Source organism: Leopardus geoffroyi, chromosome A3 (assembly GCF_018350155.1).
Source record: "Leopardus geoffroyi isolate Oge1 chromosome A3, O.geoffroyi_Oge1_pat1.0, whole genome shotgun sequence".
NCBI lineage: Eukaryota > Metazoa > Chordata > Mammalia > Carnivora > Felidae > Leopardus > Leopardus geoffroyi.
Window position 1 is genome coordinate 121,592,917 of NC_059336.1, and position 18,758 is coordinate 121,611,674.

General features: G+C 35.6%; 1 protein-coding gene across 3 annotated transcripts in view; it reads left to right on the forward strand.

Annotated features, from left to right (window-relative positions):
• Nucleotides 1–18,758, forward strand: part of ATAD2B (ATPase family AAA domain containing 2B) — a 168,031-nt gene that overhangs the window by 86,901 nt on the left and 62,372 nt on the right. For all 3 annotated transcript variants that reach the window (XM_045447596.1, XM_045447595.1, XM_045447597.1), the window contains exons 15-17: nt 5,756–5,846; nt 11,118–11,429; nt 13,768–13,903. In XM_045447596.1, the coding sequence (XP_045303552.1) occupies nt 5,756–5,846; nt 11,118–11,429; nt 13,768–13,903 (539 nt within the window). The remainder of the gene's footprint in view (nt 1–5,755; nt 5,847–11,117; nt 11,430–13,767; nt 13,904–18,758) is intronic.

The following is an 18,758-nucleotide window of genomic DNA, read 5'->3' on the forward strand; positions in this document are numbered from 1 at the left end:
AATATATTATACAAGTTTTTCCCCTAATTCTGCTTGATATTTTTATTATTCTTGGTTTGGACCAGTTTATTCATTGATTTGTCTTTTCACGAGGATCTCAAGTTTGAGAGGGAGAGATATATGTAGAGAAGATACTATATTTAACAATATTTTCTATGTAATTTAACATTTTAAGCATAATTAAAACATTTATAACATATATCCATACAAATATAACCTAAGGAAAGAAGATGCTATTTATGAATATATAATATACACACATGCACATTTGTAATTTTTGCATAGCTTTGATTTAGATCTCCATGTAAAATGCCTGGTTTACATACACAAATGTGAAATGCTGTGATTAGTAGGACAGTGTAGAAGATTATGGGGAAATGAAGGCAATGGTGCTGTTGTGTAGGACAGTTAATACTTCAGTTTGAAATCAGTCTATACATCCACATTTGTAGTTGTCTCAGTTTTGGACTGTCTAACTTAGAGGCTTTACTTTGGTACTGAATTTACCTGACTTTGTCAGGATAGGAAACATAGAATATACAGCATTTTCATTACCCAAGTGCAGCTTCCAGGACTATATCAATGTGTAGAGGTGTGCTTTGTTGTGGGGACAAGGGTAGAAGTGGGAACAGTCTATTTCAGCACGGGGAAGCACCAGTTATCTTTGTTTGGGACAACTTCAGTCCAAGCACATCTTTTAGGCTCTAGCATACGTGGAGAGTGTGTTTAGTTCTAAGAGACACAGTCTGTGTTCATTTCGGCACAGGAAAGCCATTATCTGAATTAAACGATTATCTTCTATATCGCCCTAGTTATGTGGACCTCAGTCATGTATGCCGTTCACAATCCTCACAATTCATGTACAATCCACACAAAAACAATAAACAAGGTCTAAAATAGCACTGTCCAATTGAATTTTCTCTAATGATTGAAATGTTCTGTATTTGCATTGTCCAATAAGCAGTGTCCAGTATGGTAGCCACTAGCCACATGTGGCTCTTGAGCTCTTTAAATGTCACTTGTGTGACTAAGGAACTGATTTTAAATTTTCTTTAAATATTTAAATAAAATAGCATTGTGTGGTTAGTGGCTTACCATATTGTACGGCATGGATCTCAACATAGTTTTCCATGTTATTTTAACTGTCTACATTTCAAGGAAACTGCTTTGAGACCTAAACCTAAGATCATTTTTCTTGGTCTGTGTCTATGGAAAAGGGCTGAACTAGCTTTTTTTTTTTGCTTAGATAATAAAGTCATGAGATTATCAAGATTAGATGAGATTATCAAATCCTCTGTCCTAGGGAACAGTCAGTAAGGTAAGAGGAAAACTATGTAAGTGGATTCTGGAAGCCAAGTGAAGAAGTGTAACAATGAGTATATGACTAACTTTGTCAGATGTTGCTAAATTAACTCAGATGAGGACAGAAAATTGGCCATTGTATTTATCATTATGCTGGTCATTGGTGAACCTGATGGGAGCAAGTTGATTTAGTGGTGGGTGCAAAAAAGCTTGTCTGGAGTATGGTTAGCTTAAGAGAGAACAGGAGGGGAGGAACTGGAGACAGTTAATGAAGGTAAGTTTTTCAGAGAGTTTTGCTGCACAAGGACACAAAGGATTGAGGTAAGGTGATAGATGTTGAGGGAATTGGAGGCAAGAGAACCTATGTTCTTAAAAAAGCTGAGACAGTTATTCAGTAGAGAAGGAAATTTTGGTGATGAAATTGAGAAAGAATTACCATAGTGTGTCCTTAATAGGCAAGAGGGGGGATAGTATTTACTATATGAGTGGTGAGAATGACTTTAGATAGGATTTGGATAGTTCGTCTGTGATACTAGGGAGAAGACAGAATATTATGGGTACATATGCTGACAGGTGGACCCAGTTGCTGTGGAGAGTCTTTGGAACTTCTCTTTTGACTGCTTCAGTTTTCTTAGTGACTTAGCAAGCAAGGTCTGAATGAGAAGCTGAGTGTGCAGACAGAGAAACTGAACTAGTCTGCTAGGAGATAGGCCTAATGAATGGCTTAGGGAAGGGTTGAGAGGAGTGTTAAGGTTCCATTTGGCCATTAATTTAAAGCAATAACCAGTCGGGGCGCCTGGGTGGCGCAGTTGGTTAAGCGTCCGACTTCAGCCAGGTCACGATCTCGCGGTCCGTGAGTTTGAGCCCCGCGTCGGGCTCTGGGCTGATGGCTCAGAGCCTGGAGCCTGTTTCCGATTCTGTGTCTCCCTCTCTCTCTGCCCCTCCCCCGTTCATGCTCTGTCTCTCTCTGTCCCAAAAATAAATAAAAACGTGGAAAATAAAGCAATAACCAGTCAATGTCTCATGTTAGTCCTGTAGTTTGAGCGGTGGAATATCATGACTCCTGTTGTTTGACCAACTATTATTAAAAAAAAAAGTAAAAGTAAGCTCTGGTTCTTCCAAATTTTACTAATTTTGTTAACCCTTTATTAGCAAAAAATAACACATATCTTCTTGAAGCAGTGATGCTTTTTAATTTCTTTTGTTTCTTTTTATTACCACCAACACTTAATGATTATTGTTATGTGTTATGTGTGTATTTATGAATCCTGAAAAGTAAGAGCTTGAATATGGCTTTGAATCTTTCTTTTTTAATTTGAGAGAGAGAGAGGGAGAGAGAGATGGAGCACATGTGTGTGTGCAAGCAGGAGAGGGGTAGAGGAAGAGAGAGAGAGAGCGAGGGAAGAAGGGAGGGGAAGAAAGACAGAGAGAGAGAAATCCCAAGGAGGCTCCATGCCCAGTGCAGAGCCTGACATGGGGCTCAGTCCCATGACCCTGGGATCACGACCTGAGCTAAAATCAAGAGTTGGATGCTCAGTTGACAGGCGCCCCTGACTTTGACTTTTTAATAGTAGAGGAAGCTACTTTCTAGTAGGGGAAACCATATAACTTATATATACAGAGGGAGAGAGAGTTAAAGTACATAATGAAGCATTTCTAATTTAGTTAATTTCATCTTCTATTTCTTGTTTTTATGATAAAGAAAGGAGATTCTGGTTGATTATATAGAGATGTTTTAGAATGTTTTAGAAACCTGACAATAACTTTTGACCTAAAGTAATTAATTTCATTTCTCTAAATCTTTACTTATTTTGTAAAATGACAGGGTAAGAATAGATATTTTTCAAGGTATCTTCCAGCTTAATTTTTTTTTTTTTAATGTTTGTTTATTTTTGGGAGACAGGGACCGAGAGACAGACAGAGTGTGAGCAGGGAAGGGGCAGAGAGAGAGGGAGACACAGAGTCTGAAGCAGGCTCCAGGCTCTGAGCTGTCAGCACAGAGCCTGATGCGGGGCTTGAACTCACAAACTGTGAGATCATGACCTGAGCCGAAGTCAGACGCTTAACCAACTGAGCCACCCAGGCACCCCTTAAATTTGTTTTTTTGATGTGCTTCTCATTCTATGAGGGTCTTCACTAAGTGGTGCCTGTGCTGCTAATGAGGTAAAATAGATTCTTGATGTCATCTTCTAGAGAATATAAGCTCTCAGGATGACATTCTTTTTGGATCTTGATTTTATACTTTTTTTGGTATCTATTCAGGCAGATACTTTGAGTTCGAAGAAAATAAATGTCACATCATTGCTTTAATTTTGGTAGCTGAACACCTAACTTAGAACTTGGAATTAGAGCAATAGCGAGTGATATCAAATTTTACCAACTTTTTATTTTTTATTTATTTAAAAAAAGTTTTTAAATGTTTATTTTTGAGAAAGAGAGAGCGTGAGTGGGCGAGCGGTAGAGAGAGAGAGAGAGGGAGACACAGAATCTGAAGCAGACCCCAGGCTCTGAGCTTTCAGCACGGAGCCCACTGTGGGCCTCGAACTCATGGACCGTGAGATCATGACCTGAGCTGAAGTCGGCTGCTCAACCATCTGAGCCACCTAGGCGCCCCTTTTATCAACTTTTTAAACAATTTTAATGTGTATTTATTTATTTTGAGAGAGAGAGAGAGAGAGAGAGAGAGGGAGAGAGAGAGAGGAGGGGGAGGGTCAGAGAAAGAGAGGAGAGGGAGAATTCCAAGCAGGCCCTGTGCTATCAGCCCTATGCGGGGCTCAATCCCACAAACCAGGAGTTCATGACCTGAGCTGAAACCAAGAGTCGGATGCTTAACTGACTGAGCAACCCAGGTGACCATCATCTTAGCTTGATGACTTTGAAGTCCTTTTTGTTCTGGTGCTGGACCCCAAATTCCTCATCAAGCCAATAAAATTTTCCTTTTGGTTATAATTTGCTTTTTCATAGTCTTTAAGAAGCTCAAGTAGCAGTGTTGAGGGAACAAGTGTATTCAAGTTTTACAAAGTGTTGTTTTTTCCTTGAAAGAAGGCAAATGTGAAAGTAAAATTCTGATATGCCTCTTCATGATGGTAATATCAGCTGATTATGGATTCTTACTACTTCAGTTTCTTTTTGACTGTGGAAGAAGAAGACATTTCATTTAATTTGAAACCAAGATGTTAAAATTTTGATTGTACTATATAGTCAGATTTAAGGTAGAGAATGCTATTTTGAAAAAAAAATCAAGGTAGAATTGCTCAAACATTTGACTTGTTAAAATGAATTATATTAATATTTACTGAAATACTACCTTGTTATATATTAAATGCCAAAATATCAACTAACCTACGAGATAATGGTACGCATTATATTTCTTTAGTTCATTGAAAACTTTTTCAATTGAAAACTTTTTTTCAAGTTTTAAATTGTTGTTTACTTCATTGGCAGTCATAATACCTCATGCATGTGATAGAACCAAAAGTTCTGTGAAATCTGAATCTGTAGTTTCAAAGTTATCCCTGACTGGGGTGCCTAGCTGGCTCAGTCAGTAGAGCTTGTGACTCTTGATCTCGGGGTTGTGAGTTCAAGCCCCATGTTGGGCATAGAGCCTACCTAAAAAGAAAAAACAAACAAAAAAACAAAAACAAAAATAAGTTAGCTCTGAGTAACGTATGCAATTGTTGAATCATTATGTTGTACATTTTAAACTATTACAACACTGTACAATTATAATTATATTTCAGTAAAAGATTATAAATGTTATAATACATTAAAGTGTTTTTTATATGTATTTAGATGGTAAAAATGATCTGATGTAAAATATTGAAACTTAGTTTTGAATCTAGTCCTAGATGAGTCAAGATCAGTCACTTAGTCACATGTGCCACTAGTCGATTCCTTCACCTCTCAGAATATTAAATATCTTGGTTTGTTAAACAGAGACATGATCTCTACCACATATTATTGTATTGTTATTATGGGAAATCAGAGTTGACGTGGATGTCATGGTATTGAAATGTCTTTTAAAATAAATAGTTGTTGGAGCGCCTGGGTGGCTCAGTTGGTTAAGTGTCTAACTCTTGATACCAGCTCAAGTGGTGATCTCGACGGTTCATGGGATTGAGCCCCGCTTCAGCCTCCGGGCTGGCAGTGTGGAGCTTGCTGGGGATTCATTCATTCATATTCTCTCTCTCTCCCTCTCTGTCTCTCTCCTCCTCTCCCTCCCTCCCTCCCTCCCTCTCCCTCTCCCTCTCCCTGTGTCCCTGTCAGTCCCCCTCTCCCCCTGCAAACCACCTGCAAGTCCTCTCTCCCCCTTTTCAAAATAAATAAATAAACTTAAAAAAAAAAACAAAAAACAACAGTTGTTTTTCTGGGGTATGGTTAGTGCATAAATTTGTTCCAGCTAATACACTTGAGAGGTTGGTGATATTTTATTTATTTGTACTGTTTTTCTTAGGCAAGAAAACACATTTTACAGATCCATACCAGGGATTGGAATCCAAAATTATCAGATGCTTTTTTAGGTGAATTGGCCGAAAAATGTGTTGGTGAGTGCTATTATTTGAATTCTTTCATTGTTACTGTTTGTTCTGCTGGCCCTTTCCCTTTATGTTTGGAATGCGAATGAATATAGTTATGTCTGTGTGCAATAGATGGCTGACTTTGCCTTTAAATGTAACACTTATTTTGAACATTTCACTTGAAGTTTGAACACTTCTAAATTACAATTTTAGCTGCCATTAGGTGTTTGATGATTAACAAAGCTAGTAGTAATATGTTTTCATTGAGTGCTGGATTTCCATGATATTACTGCATTGTGTCCTTTTAGGAATTGTTCTCTCTCAGGAATTTTACTAAGAAAAATAAGCTTAACCTTGAGACATAAAGGTCCATGTCAAAGGCAGGACTGCAGTCTTTTACTTTGCAGATTGATTACCTGATGGGCTCATCTTCATGCCTGTGGTCTAGAAAGAAGTTGAGTGAGAGGAGTCTTCAAAGAAAATACTTACTGGCATCTGCTAGTATTTCTCAAAATACAAAACTGTCCAATTTAATGTTATATTATTCACAGAGTGGAAGATCCTCCCCACAGAGTGAATGAATACAACTGTCCTAAAAGGATATAGTGAGAGTATTTTATGTACATACATGATCATACATAGGAGATGGAATTCAAGGGTTTTGGAATTCAGGGTTTTGGCTCTAATTAGGTCTGAAATAAAAATGAATACAGTATTAAACAACTGAATATACACCCCGGTATTTCCCCTTCATTCTTTTTCTGTCTTTTGTCTATTTTCCTCTTATTCTCTCACAAACAAAAATTAAAAAATCTTTCTCCATGAACTTTTTAAGCATTATGAAAAAAACCCCAAATAAGTTCACTAACTGTCAGCAGTCTACTTGGGAAAACTTTAAAGTTACCAAAACCAGAAAGAGTAACTTAGTTAAAAAATCATTGTGATCCACCATCAAATATTAAAACTTAAATAGAACATTAGTCCATTCAGTTAGCTACATCCGAATTATCCTCTTCATCCACAGGGACCTCCATCTCCGAAGCAGCATACCTCAACTTTTGAACCACAAAGACCTCGACATCTTCTGGTGAGGAGAAAACGTAAATCTCTCCAGCACTACTCCAGTTTAAGCTTTGCCTGGTATAAGAGAGCATGCGCCAAACCCATTTCATGTAAATTTGGCTTGACCTTTGCAAAGCCTTGTGCTGCTTTATGGGAGAGGGTGGTATTTGGTACAAAATCCAGTCTTTTCCCTTTTTGAAATTTGCCCCCTTTTATTTCCTGCTACTTTTAGGATATTATTTTATTAGAGTACGGATCAGACTGGGAAATCTTTGTGGATTCTTCTGTGAATCTGTCACAGAATATCCTTAACTGAAATAAGCAGAAGTCTTCAAATAATTTTGGAAATTCCCTAAAAGATAGGTATTTTAAAATTACTTGCTATTACCCTATTTACCATCTGAAAGATTACACTCTAGTTCCTCATCCTAAATATTAGAATCCCAGTTTCCCTTTTTCATTTCCAAAGGTCACAACTTCTCATTATTCCAAGTGATTTATTTTAGCTTTAAAAGTCAGTTTCTTAAGTTTAAACATTTTTGAGACATAATTTCTTACAGGACTAAAAAACTTCTCTTGCCTTTTGGGGATGGTGGTGGTGGTGGTGGTTTAGAAGAATCCGCTTTTATGGATATACACCATTTTCTTCCTGGAGAGTGACATAAAAATCCATTATAATTAAATGACTTCTGTTTTTGATTTTGACATTTATTCCATTTAAGAAGCCAGTTTCACATAAAAAAATGCAGGTCTTCAAACAGGAACAGAATAGTAATAAGTTTTAAATTCATTATGAACTTAGCATTTTCTGTATCCCAAACATGTTTTGACATGTATGGGTTAAGTCCAGTAAAATATATGCCTAACAAAAAGAGTATGTAGTCTTGATGAAAAACTGTACAGACAACTGACCTCTTGTAGAGGTTATGGATTTGGTAACTTTTACCTTGAAATAAATTCCCAAGTACTTGGAGGTGTTTGCATGCATAATAGGTGTGATTTTTTAAAGTAGTCCTCACATAATTTCGGTGTCCAGATCACATGCATGAATAGTAGGAGCTTAAGGTTATGGGGACCTCAAACCTAATCATATTTCTCTATTTATTTTCACTGAGAGGGCCAAAACAATGAAAGTTTATCAGTGAGGGGTCTATCTTGTGGACCTTTGTTATGTTTGATGTTTTACTTAAACAGTAACTTCCTAAAATTTTATTATTACCTTGTCTAGTCTATAACCTATTTAGTAGCTTGTATTTTTAGTTTTTCAGACAAATTCCATTTCACTGGCAATATTTAAGAATGCTTTTTCTTGGGGTGCCTCGCTGGCTCAGTTGTTAGCGCATGAGACTCTTGATTTTGGGTCATAAGTTCAAGCCCCCACGTTGGGCATAGAGCTTACTTTAAAAAAAAAAAAAAGGAATGCTTTTTCCTTGGTATCTAGATATTTGTGTGTGTTCTTCAGTATTAGAATTGTAATGGTAGAATTAATATGATTATGGAATTCGTATGAAAGGGATGTTGGTATTTTCTTTAATGTCAGCTTTTAACTTTCAAAAGGCTGTAGTGTGTTTTCTGTATATCTAGGATGATCATATTACCTACATCTAGTTTTCTAAATCAGGACCTTTTAGAAAGTGAAAAAATATACTGTTAATTATGATAAGACAAGAGGCCTAAACCAGGACATGTGATACTAAATGTAACTTTTTAGCCATGGTTTTCATGTAATTTTAATTGTTTTAGAGTCTAGTAAAGGAAGTATATTATTAATCAAGTAGTTCTCGGTGTTTTCTTTCGTATATGAGAATCACTTGTAAAGCTTTCTCAAAATATACATTTATGATATTAAACTGCCAGAGATTCTGATTCACTAGGTTTGTTGGGAATCTGGTGTTGCAGTTTCATTGTTGAGTAGCCAAGACTGAGAACCCCAGATATAAACCAATAATTCTCATTCACGGGCAAATGTAATGAAGATAAATCCATTCTTTTAGTCTATTGATTATGATAATCCAAGTGAAAATTTATTTCTTTAAATGGGATCTATTGTGAGAAACTTTTAAATTATCTTTAGTAGATTAAGAGAAAATGAACAGCGCATTACTATTATGTATGTTACTGACATTATGTCAAACATAAATGTTATGGGCACCACTTATATAGAATACTTTCTAATGTTTTTTTTTTTTTCTGTTTTGCATTGTTTCTGAGCTTGTTTTTTTTAATTTAGGCTTTTGCTGTTAGAAATAGGATCATATAATATATTCACCAGCTGTGTATATGCTTTTAAAGAAGGAAATGTAGTTGTTTATGTTGTTTGAAGATGGTAGTTTATTTTTTACTTGTTCTGAAATGGTTTATTTGATTAACTGTTTATAACCGAGCTGGTATTTTATTAAACTAATATAACTACGATATATATGGCATAGGAAAATGTACCTTTTTTTCCAGGTTTATTCATTGAGAAATAGAATATAAAATGAAAGACTATTGGTAGTTTGAAGAATTGTTTGGTAGATTGATTGCTGTCATGGGACAGTGTTAGTGCTTAATCTGCTTATAGTTTTCTGAATTAGATTCTTAACAGTCATACTAAATTTTCCCTTAACTAAATAAATATTTCTTGAAGAATGCAATATTTTTCTATGTTTTTTCATAATTTTCATTGAAATTTTTATTTTTCATTAATGATTAAAGAATTTAGACATCTTCAAAAAAGATGAAAAATCTAGTAGATACAATTCCTCCACTTTTTATGATCCTACGTGGTAACGTTATAGTTTCAACTAACCAAACTATAACCCTGGAGTTACGCCTTTCTTTTTTTATTCATTCTTTCACTCAAGAAATATTTATTGGATATCTACTGAATGCTAGGCCAGGTATTATTTTCAGTATATGAGATATGTTAGTGAACGAAACTGATGAATACTCATACACTCACAAAACTCACATTCTAGTTGGGGTAGGCAGACAATAAACATAAGAGGTAAATGATACGGTGGTACATGTTATGGAAGAAAGGGAGCAAAGAGGATTTTTCTTTTATTTGTGGGACTTGATGAACAGGATTGCCCTACTAACAGTAGAGGTACATTTCATTATAGATATGTGAGTCACTTACAGTTTGCTTTATCTGATTTTGTGCCTTAATGTTCTTTTTCTGCCAGTTAGTCTGGGGCTGTTTCTTTTCTGCTCATAGTTTTCCTAATCACCATTTTATTTCATTATTCAAGTGTTCCACAAGGTCATTGCCTGGAATAAAAAGATAAATAAGCTTGATGCCACTCTTTGAAGAGCATAGCGTTTAGTTTTAAAACTGGTTCAAGTAGTTCCCTCTGCTGGCATAACTGATAAAAGTGACCAAATGCAAGTTTAATTGCTGATATAAAAACAACATAGCTGGTTTGAGTTTTTCTTCATTTTTGTGGTTAAGACCTAAGAGTTTATGTGTGTTTTTGTATGTATTTGTTGCTTAAATGAGTGAAATGACTTCAAAGCCCTGGGGGCTTGATCTGTTAACTACAATAATTAGTTGCATATGGGTAATGGGTAATGTAATACGCTGTGTTTGTATAGACTTTAGAACTAGATTATCCATTGTTTTAAATTAAACATATATAAAAAGGAAATTAATATGGAAATTTAATGGATTCTTATTCCCTTTAATACCTTTGAAATTATGATAGATGGTGACAGCTTTAAAGTATAATTTTTCAGGTAATTACATATAAATTTGTGGTTGGCACTCAAAGTTGGTAGTAGAATGACTCTGTTTTTGAAATTTCTGCATATATTCTGCTTTGTACTGCTCCCTTATATGTGTTTGCAAATTAATGATATTAGAAAAATTTATGGGTAAGTGTAATATCTTGAGGACTAAACTGATAATTGGGAATACTGATGAAAGATTGATATGAAACTTACTCTTTAAACACGTTTCCTGAAGAAAATTGTACATTATAATCAGTGTTTTTGGCACAAAGTACATGGCTTCTTATAATATCATTAGTTCATGTTTTGTTAATGATAATATTCAGAATACTTTTTTATTACTGAGTAATTTTATTAGGTGATTTAAATGGTCAGTTTTTGCTAACAAAATTGCATATAATTATTGATTTAGTATTATTTCCTAATATATACATTAATAAAGATGTATATATTTGCAAACTATAGTTGGTACTGTAAGAATGAACTTATTACCTTTGTTATTCTTTTCCTTTTGTGCATTAGGCTATTGTGGAGCTGATATCAAGGCCCTGTGCACTGAAGCTGCCCTCATTGCCCTGCGGAGGCGTTATCCCCAGATCTATGCTAGCAGTCATAAACTGCAGCTAGATGTTTCCTCAATAGTGCTCAATGCCCAAGATTTTTACCATGCAATGCAGAATATCGTGCCTGCTTCTCAACGTGCTGTCATGTCTTCAGGACATGCACTATCCCCCATCATAAAGCCGCTACTGGAAAGAAGCTTCAACAACATCCTAGCAGTCTTGCAAAAAGTGTTTCCTCATGCTGAAATTAGCCAGAGTGACAAGAAAGAAGGTACTATAAATTGCTTTTTCATATTGTTAAAATGAAACAAGTATAGGCATAAATAAATTCTGAGTTTCGTCATAAGGTTATTTATATGTTATTCTTTTATATTTGCCATGAATATAGAAAATGTCTCTATTTCACTCACCAGGATATATTCCAGGCCTGGCATATTGCCTAGCATATGGTAGTTGCCTAGTGAATGCTTATAAAAAGAAAGAATGAATGTTAGTTCTATTTGTTATTGCTTGGGAGATTCTATCTTAACATAGAAGTGTTACTCTCTTTAGAAAAGTTGACTATAATAATGATGGCTTACATTTAATTAATTAATTTAAAGACTATTAAAAAATATTTTTTAATGTTTATTTATTTTTGAGAGAGGACAGACAGAGAGCTTGCAGGAGAGGGCCAGAGAGAGAGGGAGACACAGAATCCAAAATAGGCTCCAGGCTCTGAGCTGTCAGCACAGAGCCTGATGTGGGGCTCGGGCTCACGAACTGTAAGATCGTAACAGCCAAAGTTGGATGCTTAACTGACTGAGCCACCCAGGTGCTCCAAGACTTTATTTTTAAATAATCTCTATACCCAACAGGGCTCGAATTTAAAACCCCCGAGATCAGGAGTCACATGTTCTACCAACTGAGCCAGCCAGCACCCCTGTATTTAATTTATTATAAAGCCCTTACATAAATTGTCACTTATTAACCCCCAGAACAGTCCAGTGGGGCAGGTACTTTTATACTGTAAAGGAGGAGACTGGAAGACTTAGGGATGTATTCACTTATTTAGGGTCATTCAGTAAGTTCCAGTGCTTACTCAAACCTAGGGCACCTAACTCTAGAACCCATGTTCTTAACTATGTGGCTTATAATGTCCCTCTGGATTCAACTCATCAAATATATTTTGTTGTTCTTGGCAGTGCATTCTGCAGTGTGCAGTGCAAATGGAGTGTAAATCATTAGTACGGGAGTAAATCAGAACCTGGTTGTATAAGGTCTTGAATTCTAGCCTCAAGATTGGACCTGAGATACAAATAGGAAGTTACCTTTGAAAATTCATTAAGGGGCGCCTGGGTGACTTAGTCGATTGAGCATCTGACTCTTGGTTTCAGCTCAGTCATGATCTCATGGTTTTGTGGATTTGTGCCCTGCATTGGGCTCTGTGCTGGCAGCAAAAGCCTGCTTGGCATCCTCTCTCTCTCTCTCTCTCTCTCTCTCCCCCCCTCTGTCTGCCCCTCCCAACTCACTCTGTCTCTTTCTCCCTCAAAATAAACAAACATAAAAAAAACAAGTCATTCATTTACAGGGAAACTTTAGGTTCATATACTAACCAAAGTAAGGCCTGTGAACTTTGAAGAGAAAGCAATATGCTTTTAAAAAAATTTTTTTAAATGTTTGTTTATTTTGAGAGAGACAGAGCAAGTTCAAGGAGTGGTGGGGTGGGGGTGGGGGGGTGGGGTGGGGGTGGGGGGGTGCTAGCAGAGAGAATCCCAAGCAGCCTGCATGCTGTCAGTGCAGAGCCCAATGCAGGGCTCTGTCTCACAAACTCTGAGATCATGGCCTGAGCCAATATGAAGAGTTGGATGCTTAACCAACTGAGCCACCCAGATGTCCCCAAAGTAATAAGTTTTAATTATCTTAATTTTCCCAGGTTTTAGTACTTTATTTGGCAGGTAGTCTGCACCAGAAAATTGTTCAATTAATTATACTAACATAAAAAATATTATATATAGTAAAATCATCAACATTCAATGCATTTTGCTGTCTTTATATTTTTCAAAAACTATATTTTTCAAGGATAGATTCTCATGAAATATCACATGAATTACTTGATTTCTTAAGTTTGTCAAATAGGAGGTTAAATATTTTATTATGTATGAACTAGGTACTCTGCTGCGAATTGAACATTTCTTTTCTCTGATTTTCATAACTGAGGATATGTATCTTTCTCCCAATTTTTTTTAAGTTTATTTATTTGAGAGAGCTCATGGGTGTGTGTGCAGGTATGCACAAGCAGTCAAGGGGCAGAGAGAAAGAGAGAGGGAGAGAAAGAATCCCAAGCACGTTCTGCACCATCAGCTCTGAGCCCGAGGCAGGGCTTGATCCCAGGAACTGGGAGATGATGATCTGAGCTGAAATTGAGAGTCGGATGCTTAACCTACTGAGCCAAATTATTAAAAAAGACTGCAGTTTGTCAATTTGCTTGGTTGATTTGTATTTGATAGGTAACTTGTTAATGGTACATGATTTTTAAACCTGTTGTCTTTAGCTTTGGAGGGGCACTAATATTAAATGACTTTGTAAGTCTCATAATCTTTGGATTTTTTTTTTTTTTGGGGGAATAGATATAGAAACTCTGATTTTAGATGATAGTGAAGATGAGAATGCTTTATCAATTTTTGAGACCAGTTGTCACTCAGGATCACCAAAGAAACAGTCATCAGCTGCTGCTATACATAAACCCTACCTTCATTTTACAATGTAAGTAACATATCAATTTTTTAAAAATTTAGAGTAATATTTACCACTTTATGGTTAGAATTATGGTATATTGTTACTTATGGTTGTAACTTTGAAGACTTTGTTTTTTTCTGTCGTTTGGATATAATTCAGGAACATTTTTACTGTGTATGCTTTTTATCTGTGGTAATAAAGTGGTGTATTGGTCAACTAAAGATGATTTTTTCTAAGCTGATTGTGTGATTTCTTCCTTTCTCTTTCTTTTTCTTTCTTTTTCCCTCTTTCCTTTTTTCTTTCTTTCTTGCTCTTCCGTCCCTTTCTTTCTCTTTCTCTCTCCTCTTTTCCTTTTCCTTTTCCTTTTCCTTTTCCTTTTCCTTTTCCTTTTCCTTTTCCCTTTCCCTTTCCCTTTCCCTTTCCCTTTCCCTTTTCCTTTTCCTTTTCCTTCCCTTCCCTTCCCTTCCCTTCCCTTCCCTTCCCTTCCCTTCCCTTTCCCTTTCCCTTTCCCCTCCACTCCCCTCCCCTTTTTCCTTTTCTTTCCTTCCTTCCTTCCTTCCTTCCTTCCTTCCTTCCTTCCTTCCTTCCTTCCCAGAGTGGAAGGAATGTCCCTGATTTTATGTCTTTTATTTTGAACTAAAATGCTCACAAATGAAATATTAACCATGATCTGGAATATTTTAATTTGTAGTGTGAGATGATAATTTAGGGATTCTAAGAGTACTAAAGAGATTCTGAATTAGAAATCTCTTAGTAAACAGATAAACAGATAACTTTCTGGTTCTTCAAAACTTCATTAGTTTACACTTCTCTGATTTAGATTTTATGGGTTTTCTATTTACATTTACCTTTATCTGTGTTAAAGCAGCTTTCATTATGCACTTTTTATTGGGTAAACAATTTTAGTGCTAATGTAATTTTTTAAAATTTAAATTCAAGTTAGATAACATATAGTGTAATAATGGTTTCAGGAGTAGTGCTAATGTAATTTTAAATTAAGAGACCAAATAGTTTTCAAATAGTAGCAGCTTCATTTACATAATTAGCATGAATGTTATAGGATCATAATGTTTCTGCCAGGCAGGTCTATAATAGCACTTTTATTAGAAAAGGCTAGATTGATTATACTTTTAAGTAATTGTTTCAAATCTATTCTGAACAGATTTGAATCTTCCAACTTGAAGTTTCTCTTATGTAGATTACAGTGAAATGTTAATTTGATTATTTGCATTGATACCTTTCTTTTTATTTTTTAAAATGAGACTAAGTTATTTTCATTTACTCTTTTTTCTTTTGTTCTTTAGCGGCAAGCTCTTTTATTAGTAACTTTTATTCTGTTCTGGATCTTTATGTACTTAGGGACATTTTTTTGGGGACTTTTTCAGTAATTTCTCAAATCTGTTTTATTGATGGCTAAGGGAAAACCAAACAATCATTTTTTTTCCTACTACCTGGCTACCCTATATGCGTGTGTATGAGTGTATGATTTGTTTTGACGGTTTTACTTATTTATATTTGAAATATATGATAGGAGCTAGGAAACTATCAAGACTTGTTTCAATTTTATGAGATAGTTCTGTTGTTAGTAAAGTAATATAGAAATAGATTTTGATATTAGAAAACTTCATGTGCAGTTTTGAGGTTGACTTTTTATTAACATTCTCTGTCATTGATTTAATGTGTATCACTGGTATGGCTTTTTTAATTTGGTTTAAACCTTTTTGAAGGAATTGGCTGAATTTTAGCTTCTTTTAGGTAAACTTTTCTAGTTCATGATATGATCTTTATTTAGTAGGAAGCCAGCTGTATCCTAGAAATAAGCTTGTTTTGTTTTAGATGTTTTGATAAATTCCATCCATTTATTTCTTTACTCACCTATCCGTTCTGCCAGTTTTTATGTGTTTATGCCAGGCACTGTACTAGGTGCTGAAAACATAAGCATGAATAAGATACAAAGTAGGTCTTACTCTGGAGAAGTTCTTGTTATTGAAGGTGACAGACATTGTGATATGGCTGAAGTGATGTGTTAGAAGAACTAGAAGTTGCCATTGGAAAGTTCAGGTAGGCTTGACAGAAGAAATGGTGATATTTGCTGTCTTTCTGAGTATAAAGGGTTAGGAATTAATATCTGATGTTCATTACAAACTAAACATGTGGTAGGTATATAAAGCTTGAGGCTTTATATATAGCAATACAAATAGGCCTCTTAGCAATCATATAGCATTTGTGGTATCATCGTTTTATAGATTAGGAAACTGAACCACAATGAAAAATAAGTAAATCACCCATGATTAAGCTGATAGTAGGTAGCAGAGCCAGACTCTGTACTGTTTGTTTCCTAGGATCCTATTTTTTTCTATTACTGTATGTGATTTCTAAATTGATTTCTGAGCTTAATAGGTAGGTAGGGAATTGTATTGCTTTTTTGGGTAGGTTGGACAATACAATTTTCACACTTTCCAAGAAGCATATACTTTAGAATATAAGCTTTTGGTAAGGGCTGTACATTTTTGTTGTTGTTGGTTTGGTTTGGCCTTCTGTCTGAATGCTTGTTAGCATGCCGGGTCAATACAGAAAAAGTGCTAGACAAGTAGAAAGCATGATTTTAATACTGGTCTCCAGTAACACTAGCTTGGGCATTGCTGGTGGGTTTCTGTTTCCGGGAATAGTTTCCTAAAACAATGTTGAAACCTTTATTTAGATTAAAAAAAAATGTTCTTTAACATTTATTCATTTTTGAGAGACAGAGCACAAGCAAGGGAAGGGAAGAGAGAGAGGGAGACAAAGAATCCGAAGCAGGCTCCAGGCTCTGAGCTGTCAGCACTGAGCCCAACGCGAGGCTCGAACCCACAAACCGTAAGATTATGACCTGAGCTGAAGTCAGATGTTTAACCAACTGAGTCACCCAGGTGCCCCAAACCTTTGTTTAAATTTAAGGTGAAATAGAAGTCAAGATATTTAAGGTCTGTCAATCTGACAGAAAACCCTTATGATGGAAATAAGTTTTCTTTCTTACTGTATATTACCTGCCACAAGGGGATTAGAAACAGATTTCTGAGGTTTTCTAAATGAAAATAGCTTTGTTTTTTCTGATTAGAAAGATGATATACTCTGTAGAAAAATTCAAGTAATAAAGAAGAGCTTAAAGAAGAAAGTAAAAATTAAAGCCCAAGCAGTTGAAGGTAATTTTTGTTAAAGTTTTGGTGACCACACTTCCATATTCTCTCTATGCATATAGATAGACCTACATATTTTTTTATATAAATTAAAATCCTCCTGTAAGTCTCTTAACATAACTTGCTTTTTTATCCACTATGTTGGGAACATTATTTCATGCTAGTATATGTTTAATGTCATTCTTTTAATATTTGATATTTTGGGTGTTCTGTAATTTTTATAATCTTAGTGATAAATATTGAAATTTCCGATTTTCTTTTATGATAGATATGTGGATCTGGATAGGCATCTTTCTCAGTATACATTTTTAGTACTATCTGATTGATGGTTTAAGGTAAATTTTAAAAACAGTGATTGTTCTATCAAAGCGTATATACATTTAAAAACTTGATACAGGTTGTTAAATTGACTTTCAGAAAGGTTGTACCAATTTACATTTTTATCACTGATGTAGGAGAATGTTATTTTTCCTATAACCTTGTTATTTCTGAACACTGTTTGCCTTTTAAAATTTTTGCCAACCAGGTAGATGAAAATAATATCTTCTTGCTTGTTTGAATTGTTCATTTGTTCTTTCATATTTGCTCAGATACATTATGAAAGTGTCCATCATGTGCCATATGTTGTCCTGGGTACTTGGAATATGTCTGTGAACAAAATGGACAAAGATCCCTGCCCTTATTGAACTTACATGTTAGATGGAGTGTATCTAATAAGTATCGATGAAACAATAAGTGTAATATGTTAAATATTAGAAGATACATACTACGAAAAAAATTTAGAGAATGCTTAAGAGGTAGGGGGTCCTTGGGAGTAGAATGAGTTGCGGAATATCCTTTGAAAACATTTCAGCATATACGTGACATAATTGCCAAGTTTAATTTTGGAAAATTTTGCTTTTTTCCATTACCACGAGTCATGAGAAAACCCAGTTTTCCCAACATCTTCTCACTAATGGTATTAAGATTTATTTTTAGTATATCAATCTAACATATTTTCCTCATAAAAGATGTTTTTTTCATTATTTTAAAAATTTTTTCATCTGTTAGTAACTACCAAATATTTCTTTAAAAAAAATTTTTTTTTTAATGTTTATTTATTTTTGACAGAGAGAGACAGAGCATGAGCGGGGGAGGGGCAGAGAAAGAGGGAGACACAGAATCCGAACGAAGCAGGTTCCAGGCTCTGAGCTGTCAGCACAGAGCCCGATGCGGGCTCGAACTCACAGACTGCAAGATCATGACCTGAGCCGAAGTCAAATACTCAACCGACTGAGCCACCCAGGCGCCCCCCAGATATTTCTTTTTTTTTTTTTAATGTTTATTTATTTTGAGAGAGAGAGAGTGCACACATGCACACACAAGTGGGAGAGGGAGAAAGAATCCCAAGCAGGTTCTGTGCTGCCAGCATAGAGCCTGACGCGGGGCTGGATCTCACCATTTGTGAGCCCATGACCTGAGCTGAAATCAGGAGTTAGGTGCTTAACTGACTTAGCCACCCAGGAGCCCAACTACCAAGTCTTCCTTAAGCCAACATTGGTCTTGAGCTTTAGACCATCTCTAGCTGTCTCTCACCCTTTGTGTGCCACAGATCTTTCATTATGTACTGGACTGGGTCTCCCCTTCTCTTCCAGTGGGTCATCAGAGCTCCCATGGACCCAAGGTGATGTTGCAACTAGAAATGGGCATCTTCCTCAACTCCTTCC